The sequence below is a fragment of the Crocodylus siamensis genome, chromosome 10 (genome assembly GCF_052110815.1).
Source record: "Crocodylus siamensis isolate JL-2025a chromosome 10, ASM5211081v1, whole genome shotgun sequence".
Taxonomy (NCBI): domain Eukaryota; kingdom Metazoa; phylum Chordata; order Crocodylia; family Crocodylidae; genus Crocodylus; species Crocodylus siamensis.
Window position 1 is genome coordinate 11,113,687 of NC_143404.1, and position 16,002 is coordinate 11,129,688.

Sequence of the window (16,002 nt, forward strand, 5' to 3'; positions counted from 1 at the left end):
GTCATTATATGCAGTATGTGGCACTCCAGCTACACCAGTGGGAGTTTTGTCTACACTGGAGCAAATTCTGGTTTTCAGAAAATACATGGAGTAAGAGAAAAGACTCACTTTAGAACCACACGAGGCCGTTTTATGTGACAGCATGTGTTGAAATATGGGTATGGAGAGTATCTTTACTAAAATAATACATTGCTAACACTGTTGGCTTTCAAACAATCCAAACCAAAAGATTTCTTCTAATGGTGACATGATTTTAGGGAAAAAATGTCATTGTTCGCTTTATGGAAGTCTTTCCTTTTTCAAGCCAATTATATGCAGCATAATACAATAGCTATGAAACTTTAAGGGATGCTATCAGATTAGATTGGTTATAAGCTTTTAGTTTGTCTACATCATAGGAGTAAAACAGATTGTCAAAACAGTATGATTTTTTTTCCAGGTCAACTATTTTGCCATTTACTTCTTAGCCCCTGTCACCATTATGTATGCAACAGTGTTATCTTTGCAGTACTTCCCAACATGAGAGTGAACTGTTGGAAGGAGTGATTAGCTGCCGCTCTAGAGTAATTGCAAAAAGTACTCCTTTCCAAGTATTTGTGTATATGATGCTCCTAAGGGTGCATGTTGATATCAGAGGTTCACGTGTAAACAATACGTTGCTGCTTATCTCACCTTCCTAGTATACATATTGAAATAGATAATAAGAAATAAGCTTGCAGACCCAAAGCAATACTTTGGAACAAAATATTCTTTTGTTCATTAAATAGAATTCCATACTGTTACTAAGATCATTCATTCTACCTTGAATGCTTGAGCAAGGGAATTTCAACTGGCAAATCATTTAATATATTTTGAACAAAAACTCAATTACAAGGGTACCTAAGGATGGTATTTGAACCATAAATGAAAATACAATGTTGTTTCCTAAATTCCCAGAAGAAATACTGCAAAGTGTTTAGATGGTTTACCTGTCATCTCAAGGCTTCAGAAAGTTGTTATGTTTGCTTATTGAAAATGTACACAAAATTATTGTCTGTACAATATCTACAATTAGATTCAAGAAATCACTGTTCATCAAGGTTTGATCCTATGTGTTTGCACAGGCAAAAATCCCATTTGTTCTAGTAAGACTTCAGGACTCTCCCAAGACAGGAAACTTGACTTTAAGAATGCTTATTTTTCCTGATGTTTTATTTTGCCTGGATGAATGCTATGACGTTTTTACAAACTAAATAGTTCATTTGAACAAGAGTATTGATTCAGTTAATTGCTACAGTGCAACATTTGACATTGTTTTATGTTTTTCCTTTTCTTGATCATTTTCTGGCTTCCCCAATTTTCTGATGCTGCAGTTGCAAACATACTGTGGCGAGAGGAAGGTACTGCAGTAAAGTTGTTTTGTTGTAGTGATAATGTGCTTGTCTGCTTTAATAATTCCATAATGGGCCATTCTCCACTGACTTTATCAACTCTCCCAGTTGTCACACTAAGTATAGACTAGACTTTCAAAAGCCAACCCATTCACATTAGCTTGTCTATTTTGTGATATAAATCCTGGACATAATTTCATATGTATTTTTCCTACAAAATGAGAGGTGATCATGAAGTATATACAATTCTGCATTTGAACAGAACTGTTGATCAGTGTAATTTAATATCGCATTCTTAACAAATAAGAAAAAAATCTCCACAACAAAAATAATTAATGGTAAATGAACAAGCACACACTTCAGTTCAGTATGTGCCATTACAAAAAGTGTTTTCATCTATTTATTTGCCAGGTTTTTTATTAGCAAGCATTAGTGTATTATTTAAACCACACAAATTGTTTGTGTTCATGTTTGGTGGCTGAAGCAGTAAGTTTTGCTCCTATCATTTCAATATATTCAGGGCACAGGTTGCCCTATTACATGCTGTTTTAATTGGCAGTTAAGATCTCTTGTCTTATCAGATTTACAGTGTGCCCCACACGAGGTCAAAGGATGTGCAACTTGAAGACTAATTTAAAGAAAAAGTATTCTGAGCAACTAATGGATGCAAACTTAGAACAGGGACAGTTGAAACCAAAATTGGTTTTGATTTTGTGTGCATGTGCTCTCCATATGGAAAAAGAAAAAGAGTGCTAAGGTGTTGTTACACCAGCTTGCACATGCAGTGACAGTAACTGAGGATGCAAAACTGGTTTAAAAGTTGTGCCCACACTAGCTATTTAGAAGTCTGTCCCATATATATGTAGCTGTGGTAACTGCATGCACAAATATCGGGACTGTGGATTTTATTGGCTCTTGTGAATGTGCCCCCAACCCACTTGCAAAGCTGGCTCTGGCCCATGAAACAACCAGCCTTGCAAACATGTGAATGCATGCGAGTCCAGGCCCAATCCATAAGGCAATTCCAAATTGTATTGCCAGGCTTGCACACAAAGAAATCTCTGGTCTGCAAGTATTACAAAATAAGTCTGGCATAGGCATGTTTTCCTGCTATTCCCAAACAATCCAAACAGAGGAGAGTGCAAAGGCCATTTCATAGCCACTCCTCTGCCTTATCCAAAAAGAAAAACCTTATTTCATTCTCTCAGCCTAGGGCTTTTTGCTTTGCTTTTGCTTTGCCCTTAGGAATAGAGAGGCATAAGGAAAGTGACAGTGTTTAGTGACCTGTATTTTTTCATCCTGGCATGTGAACACCCAGAGTGTGTCTGTTGTCCAGTCCCCTGCAGTAATACTGACAGCACATGTGTAAAAGCAGCAGGCTTCAGGTCATTAGATGTGGCAGAATCACTAACCTAAGCAGACTGTCCTGAAGCGGTTTTCCCACACTTATTTCCCAGAACACCACCTGCTAGTGTGTAATGCCCAGTGATGGAGAATGTCCCTTCACAGCTGAGCATCATGTAAATGGCACTGTGGTAACTTGAGGTTAAGATTTGCTTTACTCTATTTAAAGGAGAGAATAAAGAGGAATAAATAGGAATGCAATTGCCACTTTTTTTTATTGCCAAACTGACCTTTTTATTTTGGTTTAATCCGTCAGGCCTCATGTATATGGTACTGCATAGTCATTTATATATTTGGTACCCCATAACGTGGTACCGACTTTAATACATATTCCGTTCTCAGAGAAGAAGGAATTGGAGAGGGAAGAAAACTTTACATGCAACAAAATAAGGGAAAAAAAATATAGTGATATTTAAAGGAATACAAGGACTTTAATTATGTAACGTTGTGTAATAGCACCCTAAACAGAGAATAGCTGTTGTAAATCAAACTTGTGTACTTTATAAATTAAACTGTGCATGGTTAGAGGAAAACACATGGCGCTAGTAATGACAGATTTACTGCTGATGTTCTTGAAACAACTCAGCAGGTTCAGAGTGAGATTGTTTCAATGTTTTTCTCTACCTAGTAGCTATAAAGTTGTAAACTGCCTGATCTGCAAATTCATGCTGGAGAAAAGGATCCACTGAACAAACATGTTAGTATTATAAAATCTGACATAGAATAAGGCTCAGTGAGGAAGAGAGGAGCTTTTATTGAAAAAGGGGGTTTATTTTTATATTTAAAATAAAATCTCTTATGTCAGATTTTATAAACAATTTTTTGGTAGACAGGAAGCCCCATAAGAGCATTAGTCTCATGCTGCCATTGATACAGTAGTAACCTATGATGCAAGTAAATCACTAGATGTTACAGTGTATGAAGCAAGCTTTTTCCTTGAAGTCAGTGTTTAAAAACTTTCAGTTGATCATTTTAAAAGGACTGTATTTTCAAAACTCTTTACAGAATAACTAAAACAGAAACATGCTATAAGAAGATAATTGGAAGCCTATGTAATAATCAGGAAGCATCCTTCTTTACATGTGAGGAGCAAGGCCTTTTGTGGGTAGTATCTTTTATTGAACAAACTGGGCAGTATTGCTGGGATGGACATAAACCTTTCCAAATATCACCTACAAAAATTCTTGCCCCTCTCATTTTTCCTATACCATCACAACTTCAGTATCACCCCCAACACTATTTGTTTTCATGGCTTTCCTACACAGAAAATAGCGGATGGCTCTAAAGTAGAATTGATCATCACATTATTGTTCATTTTAAAATCTGGAGTAGCTTCTATTATGCCTAGAGAGAGGCAAGAGGAAAGAACATAAATAATGATCCGTGAACAAGGAAAAATCATGTTATCAGAATTGATTCCTTAATCAAGAAAACATCATATTGTGTTTCTTTTTGGTGATTTAAAAAGTAAAGGACACCTGCACCAAGCTTCATCTGTAATGCAATGCTAAGGAAAACCAGGCAATGCATTACTTTGCCTTTTATTACATGTCTGCTACAGTAAGCCAGACTTGGATTTCATAAAGTGTTTTGAATTTGTTACCAGATATAAAGCTCCATATATTAAAAGAAAAAATGGTTCCTACAGTTTTTTAAAGCATTGCGGGCTTATTAGGTTTCCACCAACATCACTGAGAGCAGAATTTGTCCAATTGGCTTTGTACAGACAGTATTGTAATAAATTTGGGGGGCTAGATCAAGTTAAAAATGGTTCCCTGATCTAACTCGGTCATTCTTAGGTTGGTGACAGGAGTCTGATCTAAGGTAAATTGGGGGAAGGAGAGGGGCAGCCAGGATCAAGGGGAACTATCAGGGTCTGTTGGGTGGGGGGAGTTGGAGGGAGTAGGGAGCTAACATTGTCTGCCGGAGGGTTGGCAGGACTGGGGGGCTAGCAGGGTCCATGGAGGGCTTGGGAGAAATGCGGGGTTTGGCAGGATCAGAGATCCACTCCAATCCCACCAACACCCTCCTCCCAGATCCCTCCCGTGCCCTCCCTTCCCACCCAGTGCCACCAAATTGCCCCTGACCCCTCATATCTTCCCAAGGCTGGTTTTACCAGCATTTTCCAGTGTTGGGAGCCTGACCAAAGTAAGCCAGGATGGGGAAGAGGGAGGTGGATCAGGGAGCTGGGGCTTCATGGGTGTATTGGCAAGGTTGGTAGAGCTTGTGGTTCTGTGGGGGCAGTATGGGGGAGGTGGCAGGATCAAGGGGGCTCTCCAGGAGCTATTTTTAGCTCCTGCTTCCCCACCCCAAATAAACAACCCCCTCCAGCAAACCAGTTCCTCCAAGCCCGCCGACCCCTTCCCCCATGCCAACTTTACTTCGATTGGCTCCTAGCACTGGCAAACACCAGCAGAACCAGCACCAAGAGTGGCTTGTGGAATCAGGGCATTTGGCAGGAGGAACTGGGGCTGGCTGGTCCATAGAGGGGGACTTGTCCATCTCAGGGTGGCAGGAAGGGCCAGGGGGCTAAAAATAGTCCAGTGGCAGAGGAGATAGGAAAAGCGCAAGCCTGGGGTTAAGGCCAGCTGTGCTCAGAACATGTACAGATGTTCAGTTAAATCGATCTAACTTGGTGCACTTCAGAGCTACAGTTAAATTAGATCAAGTCAAGTCAGCCATTTTTTGAGTGATCTAGCATTTGTAGAACTTCTGTACAGTTTGTACTTAGATCGACGCAACGAGGGATCCACGTGTAAGGTCCAGATGTAGGGGAACTAACTTAGGTCAGGAGGCCATTTTTAATGGAACCTAAGCTCCCCCTAACCTCCCCAAATGTCTGTTCCCACCTATTGACACCAGTGGGATCATTAGTGCCAGTCAGGATGTTATATGTGATGGCAGAATTCCATGCATAATGAGCAAAACGTAAAAGTATGATTTAATAAATCATGTGAAGGCCATTGATTTTAAAAATATTTACATTTAATCCTGGTTATAAGGAGTACAGCATATTTTCAGCATCTTAATGCAATAAATAACATCTGCTTATATCCAAGTTAACAAAAATCTCACACTAACTTTACTGGCAAAAATCAGAATCCTTAAAATACTGCAAAATAACTGAAGCTACTTGCAGAGTGACTGACTTCAAGTCAACGAAGAGCTAAAATAAAAGGATAAATGCATCTAAAGTCTGAAATGTGCATTCCGGTTGTTAACCAAATCATCAGACAAAATAATACGAACGATAAGGACGACAACAGCAACGAGCATTTCTCACAAGTGTCACGACTTATTGCATGGCTGAGTCCAGTTCTTAAAATACATTCTTTTTACATATGCACTCATTAAGCAGAGGACCATAATTTGTCCTTTGACGTATGCTGTCAGTTCCCATCAAAAATGGGAGTTGTGTGTATGCAGTGAGTGTGGGTTTTGGTCCATAATGCCTGGGCAAATGACTTGGCAATATATGTTTGAAAAATTGGCCCTTTGCACCTACCGCACTACTTATTCCTAAGTAAAGCTTGAGTTGAAATCCAATATTTTTTGCTTTTTCCAGAATGCATGATCCCTCACTGTGGCATCACATTTAAGGATCACAGCTCCTGTATCCGCTTGATGCCTTAACTGGGGTATTTCTGTGATATGGCTCAGAAGCTAAAATTAAAGTATCAGAATCTTTGTGCAACATCAAACAGCAAAAGCTAAAGAGGCTCTACATTCAGATCTGCTTTGGTACCAAATATTCAATGGAAGGAGAGTTTATTCTTCCCCATAGTGAAATTTCAAATAAAGATACCAAACATTTTATGAAATTTTTTAGAAATGTGTTTGCCCCATTGTTTTTGTTTAAAAAAAAAAAATCTCCTATGATGATTTAGGCCTCAATCCTGCAAACATTTAATATGTGTAAGCAACTCTGTATATGTGAATAGCCCTAACAAGTCTTTTATAAGAAAAAATAGTAGCGCAAAATTGTTCTTATTTGTAGGATTGGGACCTTATCATTCATGGAGAATATAATGTTATTAAAAACATATTTTCACATTCAGTATTGTGGAACTTTGGCAGATAAGTACACTATCAACATTACCGGGGATGACAATGGCTATTGAAAGAATTTACTTGGCACGGTGGTGTTAAAACATAAGAGGTACTGGGATCTTTTTGAGTAAACCTTATGAAACGATCCCTCACCCACCTTCTAAAATATCCATTACTGCATTCGCATGTAGCTAAAGAGAAAACAAACTATCAATGTTGTAGCATTTCTGTTTAACGGAAATGTGAAAATATGATCTCTTAACAGAAATCCACTAAGAAGCAGACGTTTTTTTTAAAAAGTTCCTGGAATGCCCCAGTTCGGATAGACGAGTGCTCTTGCAATGCTAAAAACTCCACATTTGTGAATTACAGTTTGCAAAATTTCAAAAATGTATCTGTTTTGGTGGCTTTTGCATTCATCTGGATGATTTTATATACGGGAGTTTATTTTTCAAAAAATACCTCGTGGAATAAACAAACAGCTTTGCTCTTACGAAATTACAAAAGGACAAATTAATTGTAAGTGGATGGGTTCAGATTCATGTTAGATGAAGCTTCTCAATTGTGAAATTACTAGCAAACTATTTCTGTTGTGCAGTGAAAAACAGGAAGTTGTGACTGGACAAGGTCAGAATATCACACAGGGGCTTCTCTGATTCAGATTTTGATAGAGATATATATGTATATGTGTGTGTGTGTGTACAAGACCTCCATTTACCTGATGATTTTATAACTGCCACCACCAAGGCAATGCATTTTTGAATATGTCTGTACTTCCTTCCTCACACCTTGAAGCCCTCGTTGTGACATGAAATTTGATTTTGTGAATGCGCCAAATGCATCCAAATGACCAATTTTGACGTAATGTGATTTTTGGCTGTTTGTTTCTTTGGGTGGGTTTTTTGAATTCTTCAAGCAAAAAAGTTTAGAAGGCATAATCTTTTTTTCCCCACTTCTTTCGCTTTGTTTCTTTCCTTAAAGGCCTCAGCGTGGGGAACATGTTTTATGTCTTTTCTGACGATGGAATCACAGTCATTCAGCCAAATGAATGTGAGATCCGAAGACACATCAAACCCAATGAAAGAATTTTTACAAGCTATGTAAGTTATTGAAATAAGGTATCCAAATCATCAGTCAGCGTATACTTGTACAGAGGATCGAGTCAGGAAGGGAAAATTATATTGGATGTGTCCAGCTGAGAGTGAGGAAGGAGGCATTTTGGGGGTATACAAAAGCTGCTTCAGAATTGCAGGGTGCCTTGGGTCTGGTTTGGCAGTACAGAGCGTGTCACGGAGACATTTCAGCCTATGCCAAGTGAACTACCAAATTCAGAACGGGGGCAAAAAAGCACCCAGCTGAGGGCTCCTTGTTTGTGGAAGAGCAAATGCAGACATGATATACCTGGCTTTTATCCCCATGTACTACAGTTTGCAGGAGATGGGGTGGTCTGGGCAGCAGAATAGCGAGGGATTGCAGCACCACTGTGTTCTGATTGGCAGCAGCTAGCAGAGGACCAGCCTTTGCTGCCAGCTCCCCAACAGCTGAACCCAATATACTAATAGCTTAAAATCAGACATTCACAACTAGCAACTTCATAACGCCCAGTCAAACATGTACCAGCAGATCCTGGGCACAGCTGAAATCTATGGGAACTACATGTTACAATCCTGACAGAATATTATTAATGTGCTGCACAGCTTTTGCTTAATTTGCTCAAATCCATGCAAGATTTTCACCTCCAGTTTCTCTGTTCAGATCATTTGGTGAGTAACGACCAAAAGTATTGATAGCTTGTTTGGATTACAAAAAATGTAGTTGATTGTCTAGTTCTTAGCACATGTTTCTATACATCACTCTTAATGAACTATCCTACACAATGTAACTGAACTTTTACTGATGGTGAGGTCAGGGGCCTAAAAATAGCCGAGTCAAGGTGGGAAGGGGAGGAAAAACACAAATCACCTTAGCCATGAGACTAAGCCACTAAACGCAGAGAGCAAGAAGACCACCCTACCCTTCATTTTAAGTTTTTTGAGAGGGTGCATAGGAAAGCCACGCGCATGATCAGAGGTCAGGAAAGCAGACCTTATGACGAGAGGCTGAGAGCCATGGGACTCTTCAGCCTGGAAAAGCTGAAGGCTCAGGGGAGATCTGGTGGCCACCTATAAACTTATCAGGGGTGCTCATCAGGATCTGGGGGAACAACTGTTCACCAGGGCCCCCCAAGGGATGACAGGGTCGAATGGTCACAGAGCCAAGTCAGCAAAGCCTATGTCCCCAGCCCTGCCTCCTGCCAGGTGTCAGGCCCAGCCAGGACCGAGGCGGGGGGCAGGGGGTGAACAGGATTCCCTGTTCCCTCAGAGCTAGCAGTTGTGGGGCTCTGGTCCCTGGAGAGGGCACAGGGCAGCCATGGGCAATTCCAGGGCAGGAACAGGGGCTACAACTTGGGGAGCCAGGAGAGCCCCCTGCCCAGCCCCACCTGCTGCTTGAGCACTGGCTGGGCTGGCTCAGCTCAGGCAGGTCCACCACCAGCCTGATCTCGTTAGCAGCCTTGCCAACTCCCCTCCCCTCCCCTCAGAAGTGGTGGCACCTGGGGTCAGAGCAAAGCAATGGAGCAAAGGACAAAAACCCGGTGGCTGCCCACCCACCACAGACTCTAGACAGCTGCTCACCCCCTCCCGCCCCGCTCCCAGGGATACTGGGGGATCCCAGCTCCCTTCAGCCTGTGGCAGCTACTTGGAGAGTTGTGAGACAATGCCCTGATCTGGGGAGCGTGCAAAGAGTGTGCAGAAGTGTATGTGCTTTTCCTGGGGTCTTTTGCCAGCCCCTGGCACTGGAGTGCAGCTCTTCCCCTGGACCCACCTTGCTGGGTACAGCTGTGGATTCACCTTTGTCTCTGCCAACCCTCCACAACCCTTCCCCTCTGTGCTGACGTGGCACTGTGCTCTGGAGGGGCAGGGGGGGTGCAGCTGCCAGCTCAGCCCAGCAAACTGTTGAACAGGGGCCTGCTGCCTCCCCGATCTCGGTGCTAGACTCATCCCCTGCCAGGCACCCCAACTGCAGGTGCAAATGCATGGCTGCCCCCTCAGGGACCAGAATCGGGGTTCAGTCAGGAGCCGACCCCAGGGGGTGGGGCACCCTCCAAGCCCTTCCTGGAGCCGCTCCAGTGCATGGGCCCCGGGGCTTGGACAGAACTGGGGAGGGGGAGACACACTCCATGCCCTACCAACCTGGGCCAGCAATGCAGGGTGCACCACTGGCATGGCTTCCCCCCCAGCAGCTCGCACGCCCTGCTCCCCCTGCCTCTGTCCTGCTGGCAACCCTATGCCCCAAGCCCAGACAAATCCCAGGGACCCCTATGCCGCTGTGAGCAGGGGCAGCCCATGGAGCCCGACCAGGCTGCAGGGCAAACCTGCCTCCCTCCACCGGCTGTGTGTAGTTGACGGCTGCCTGTGACTGACTGTTGACGCAGTAGCGGCGGCAGGAATACTCACCAACCAGCCAGCTGGGGTGGCCTGGTTGCTTGGCTGCATCCGGAAACCTGGGGGGAGTGCCAGGAGGAGTGTAGGATGCCTCCAAAGTGCTGGCCTTGGCCAATGCAGGCAGCCTCTTGTGTTTGCCCCACTCGCCCACCCCACCAAGGGCAAACGTGCTATATTCACACCCAGTCTAACCTTGGGCACTTAGAGTAAACCATGTAACATATTGATTCCACCTCAGGCTTTCTGAATGGTCCTAGACCTAAGTACTACTTAGATGCTTAATGACAAGCCTAATGATTAGGAACTTCTGCCATTCACAAAACTCTGCCTAGAGACCCGGGGTCAGGTTCTAATTCACCTCCATGGATCTAATCCGCAGTTTGTGGCACTCACAAACTGTTGGGATTCAGAGTAGCAACCTTTCCTACGTGCTCAGTAGGCTGTTCTCTGGCTGCCTGAACACCTGGTTCAGACAGAGTTGCACAGACATACACAATACTGGGTAAATCCTGAAGTTTAGTTGCAGAAAATCATGACTAGTGACTGAGTGCTAGGTGTAAGAGGATGGTATCCCTCCCACCATCTAGCCTAGTGCTTGCCGAAGACACAAGAGATCGAGGCGCTAGGCCCCATGTGACCCATATGGGTCTTGAAGTAATATCTACTTCTTAGCAAAGTGCTCCAGCCACCAGGTCACAGGTGCACCGTTCCCCAAAGAGTTCTCCAGCTCTCCTCTTGAACCCAACCCACATGGCACTCAGATAGGAAATCTCTGCAGGGCCAAAAGGAGGCAGAGAAGTAAGGGACTGAAAAAGACAATGAGAATGACTCACAGGCCACGGAGAGTCTTTCCATCTGCAGTATTAAAAGTGCCACAAAAATGTAGAACTATAGACATAGGAAGACAAGGCCAGCCACGCTGGCTGGAGTGCTACAAAGCCACCCTAAAGGCATGCAGGTGTTTCGGGTTATTCAGTCCTACACTCACTGGGAGCCTGCATGCTCCTGTACTGTGCAGAAAGGGAAACAGGTAGCAGTCTCCCAGTGAGCTCACCAACAAGCTGTGAGCATGCTGCAAATCCCCAGCTTGGGAGGTGGCTGGCTGTCAGTAAGTGCACTGCAGCCTTTGGGGGCCCGTGACCCACTCTTCCTCCCCCACAGTGGGGGAGCAGATGGATTGTCAGTGCTCACCAGGTGGCAGTCCTCAGCCCTGGTATTTGAAAGACGGGCCTGCTTGCTTGACTCCTGGAAAGAACTTGAATCACAAGCAGAAGTAGGCACCTCCCTGTCATTTGGGTTAGGCACATAGGCCATTTGTAGATGTTACGTTTTTCTAAATTTAATCCAGACTACAGTGGTCACTACATACGCGTGGATGCCTGTAGTCCAAATTAAAATTAACTCCAGGCCAAATGACTGAATCCTCACTGAATGCAGATTAAAATTAATGCAGACTAGGGCTGTCCAAACTAGACAATTTAAACTGTATCAACACACACACACATATACATATATATATACACATACATATATATATATATATATATACACACACACACACACATATATATATATATATATATATACACACACACACAGCATTGCTTTTAGAAAAAATGGTCCTTAGGAATTCAGCAGATAAGCATTGCGAACATCAATCCCCACAAGGGAAACTAAGCTGGGATTTTGCAACACAACAGAGGCTATCAGGCACAAAGTAACACCTTTACAAAAGCAAATGTGCCAACAATAGTTCAGAGTGACTAAGCAGCAAATATCCTGACTGAGCCCCCAGCCCTTTCCAAGCACAGGAGCTACTGGTCTGTGGAGGAGTGGGGAAGCCCTCTTTGGCCCCTTTCCCCCACAACATGTTGCCTGAGATGGTCATCAACACTCAGAGCAATTACACTCATTACAGCTGCTGGAACAGCATTTGAGATAACTGCAGTAGGTTTGCAACAATGTAGCAATGCTTAAAAAGATTTATTCACCTCCGAATTACTTCCAATCCCAAGGGCTAGGCACATAAACCCACACAGGGGCTGAGAACTGGGACTGTTAATGGGCTGATGGTCAGTGATCATCTATTAGCCCTTAATTCAAACTGAAATCTGATTTGAACAGGGCGATGTGAATCAGTTAACACAGTTTAGAAAATAGTGAGCAGGGCTACAAATGACCTGACTTAACTCCTATAGAGGGGTGGGACCTAACCAAGCATTGTGAGAGTCAGTCCCACTTTGTGAACCAAGCTCTTTGTCCTCAATAAGTTGTTGTTTTTTTAAGTAAGTCTTGAAAACTCTGTGGTTAACAGTCTTTTCTTCACTGGAGTATTTTAATATGTCTTCTTATAAGCCCAGACTCTGATCCTCACCCAGGAGGTTATCCCTCAGCATGGACATATTATTAAACCTTATTACAGCTGTTACGACTCAAAAGCAGACCTCTCTGATTCTTTTCTGAAGAACCGTATGTGTTGAAAAAGTAGCCCAGAAAATGCACCTTGAAAAGAACCCAAGAATCAAAGGAAAAAGAGAGGTTTAAAAAAATGTCAAACAGTTCTTCGAGCTTTTGTAAGTCCAACTAAAAGCAAGCAGGACTAGACTTTGGCTGGCTGCAAAATTGTGGCAGGTCCTTATGCAGAACTCACTGAACTTGGAGAACAAGTCTTCAAAACTTAAACCTAGTCTACACACAAATTCTGGACTGTTGTAACTATATGAGTTGCAGCTGTAATGGTTTAACTGTAATTGTTATACTGAACCCCTTGCATCAATGCATTATATTGATAATAACATGCTTATCGCAGTATAACTTATTCCCCTGGTAATACGGAAATAAACTATAGCACTATAACTAGATGGTTTATATTCTATAGTTAGAACAATATACGTTTTCTGTGTTTACAAGGCCCTATGAAACAAAGTAGCTGGAAAGGAATGGAAGCAATTAATAGGCAGTCAGCAGGTATGAGTTTTTCCAAGTTCACTTGTGACCCTACAAATACAAGGTATTATTAAGTATTCGCTGAAGTTAATTGAAGGTTTGATGTGGAATTCAATGGGTGTAGGGTCAGGCCCACAATTACTTACAGTTTAAAAATACAAGGAGAACATCAAAAGGCCTACTTTGTAATGCTGTTGCCCTGTGCCCCCACCCAAAGCTCCTGCCCCCCAGCCCTGCTCATGACCCAGAGCTGGGGCTGGCTGCAGCCAGGAGGCTGCAAACAGTTCTTGCCTTCCCTGGCCCAACCCATGCCAAGGAAAATGGCCTTGCATGCCATGCCTGGTACACATGCCGGAGGTTAAAAGAGTGATGATAGTTGCTATCCAGTGCAGCCATATGCTGTGGCAAGGTGGAAATAGGACCTAGATGGAGATGTTCTGTCCCCCAAAACCAAAGCTCATTTTTGTACCCATGGGCCATGCTCAGATGGGCAGGGGTGTGCGCTTGCAACAACAAAAAAAACACATCCTTGAATGTGCACTTTGGTGAGGGACACATTGTCCCGCTTTGGACAAACTGCCCTTTCCCCACTCCTCCTGACTCCCAGCAGCCAGGGCACAAATGAAATAATAGGATGCTCTGGCCAGCAGCCAGAGCATCTCCCTGGAGGATCCAGCCTCCATTTGTTGTAGCGTGCACTGTGCTGCTCTTTTTTCTGCCTTTTTTTTCCCTACGGGGAAACACTGGTAGCAAAATTTGCCCCCACACTGCAAATTTGCATTGCAGGGCACATTTTAATATTCTGGTTGTGTGGTTTGTGGTGCTGCAGAGAGGTTTGCGGCACCACAAACCACACATGTCTCCATGTCTGGACTTGATCACAGAGTAGCATAATGGGAGAAAGAATCTAGCCTTCTCAGTCTTACTTTTTTAACTTAAAAATTGATATCTGCTCTTGTAAGGCAAGATTTTTGTTGTTTGGAGTTTATTTCTAGGTACTTAATAATACTAAAGAAATCAAATCCATTCATGGGAAATAAAAATGAAGAGATACTAAGAGGAAAAAAAAACACTAGAGAAAACAGCAAATCTTTGGTCTCTTTGGATTAAAGGAACTATGCAGCTGTGAATAAGGTGAACAGGATTTAGTCCAAAACACGATAGTTGCTATCTGTCTGTGGGAGGGCTGTAGGATAAAGTGACTTCTCTTCTGCTGCTGCTGTAAGAGCACAAACGCGTCGTTGTAAGATTTCTTAAACCTGAGAATGAAGGCAAGAGGAATACCATAGTGCAGTAATTCCATTAAACATAAACCAATGTTTTTAAAACCACAGAATGAGGTTTCTATTTCTAATAAATGTTGACAGCACCATAAGTCTTCTTGTACCAGGCAGACTTCAAAAGTCTGTTCTGCGCAGTGTTGTAGTTATTTGAATATGAATGGAGCTTGCAGCACGGCACAGTTCCTTAGTCTCACTGGGGTAGGTCCAGACTGCAGTGCGCTTCCTAAACTGACAATTATTTCATGTTTTCCAGGGGAAAAACATAAAAGAAATAATGTAGGCCTGTGGAGTTTTAATTGATGCAGTGCATGCTGCTTAGAGCATGGAGCTTAACTCAGGCACATTAAACCTTATCTCTTCTTCTTCTTTTTTTTTTAGGAAGAGATATGTCCTGAAGTTGAAGGTGAAGCCACTCAGTCCTGCCTCTGGGCTTCAGCCATCAATGTCAGAGACAAGTATATTTATGTGACACAGCCCAGGCAAAATAGAATACTGATTATTGATATCCAGACCCAGAAAGTCATGCAGGTATGTATCAAGGGAGAAATGTGTTCATGGACCATAAAAAAGTGTTGATATGCCAACAAATTAGGTTCCTGCCCCGTGGAGCTGCTCCCTCTGCTAATAGATTGGGCATGTACTGTTTTGACCCATCAGGTAACTCCAAGTCAGTGACCAGGCTATGATCTCAGTGTAAGAAAAACTGTTTTATGGCCTAGATAGTCTTTGCACTGTGCCTGGAGCCAAGTTTGCAGCTATCTCGATTCAAAAATATGTCTAACCTACACTTGCTGAGCATAATCTTAGTTACAGCCAGGTTGAAACACATGCCATTGCCCAGGCATAACTCAAGCAGAAACTGGTACAAGAGAGGTGGTACTATCACCTAACTTGGAGGTCTTCTAGAGAAGGCTTGCTAGACACCTGGCTGGAGTCATCTGGCCTCGGTCTTCCTTCCTGCCATGGGCAGGGGATCCTTTGTGGTTCCTTCTGACTCTACAGTCTATGAATCTATGGTTCCTGTTCTACTGACTACAAGTTCTAATGTGAGACGAGTGCTCACACTACTTTCCTTGCCAAAGCAGAGGAAGTGGTACTTTATAGCTATGTTTCTAGCAATGTTTGCAAGTCAATATTACCATAAATCTGCATGAGCCACCTTTAATTTGCTAAATAAAATTAAACACTTATATTTCTGTTCTTTGAAGTCTATGGATGTTGATCCCCTACCTACCAAATTACATTATGATAAGTCACATGACCAAGTCTGGGTCCTTAGCTGGGGTGATATGCAGAAGTCTCATCCAACGCTGCAGGTGAGTTGGCATTTCTCTCTAACAGCGCTGTTGGCTATAACAGCATTTTGTGTCTTGACAGATCTATTGTGCATTTTCCCTCTCCCCCCTGCATCTCTGCACTTCTGATGGTTTGATTTGGTTTTGAGAAGTTTATGTGCTGTAGACCAGC

General features: G+C 42.9%; 1 protein-coding gene across 1 annotated transcript in view; it reads left to right on the forward strand.

The window, feature by feature from the left end:
• The window catches only part of FSTL4 (follistatin like 4), a 521,826-nt gene that overhangs the window by 485,677 nt on the left and 20,147 nt on the right, over positions 1-16,002 (forward strand). The window contains exons 12-14 of the mRNA XM_090064753.1: positions 7,806-7,924; positions 14,914-15,063; positions 15,744-15,851. Of these exons, the coding sequence (XP_089920879.1) occupies positions 7,806-7,924; positions 14,914-15,063; positions 15,744-15,851 (377 nt within the window). The remainder of the gene's footprint in view (positions 1-7,805; positions 7,925-14,913; positions 15,064-15,743; positions 15,852-16,002) is intronic.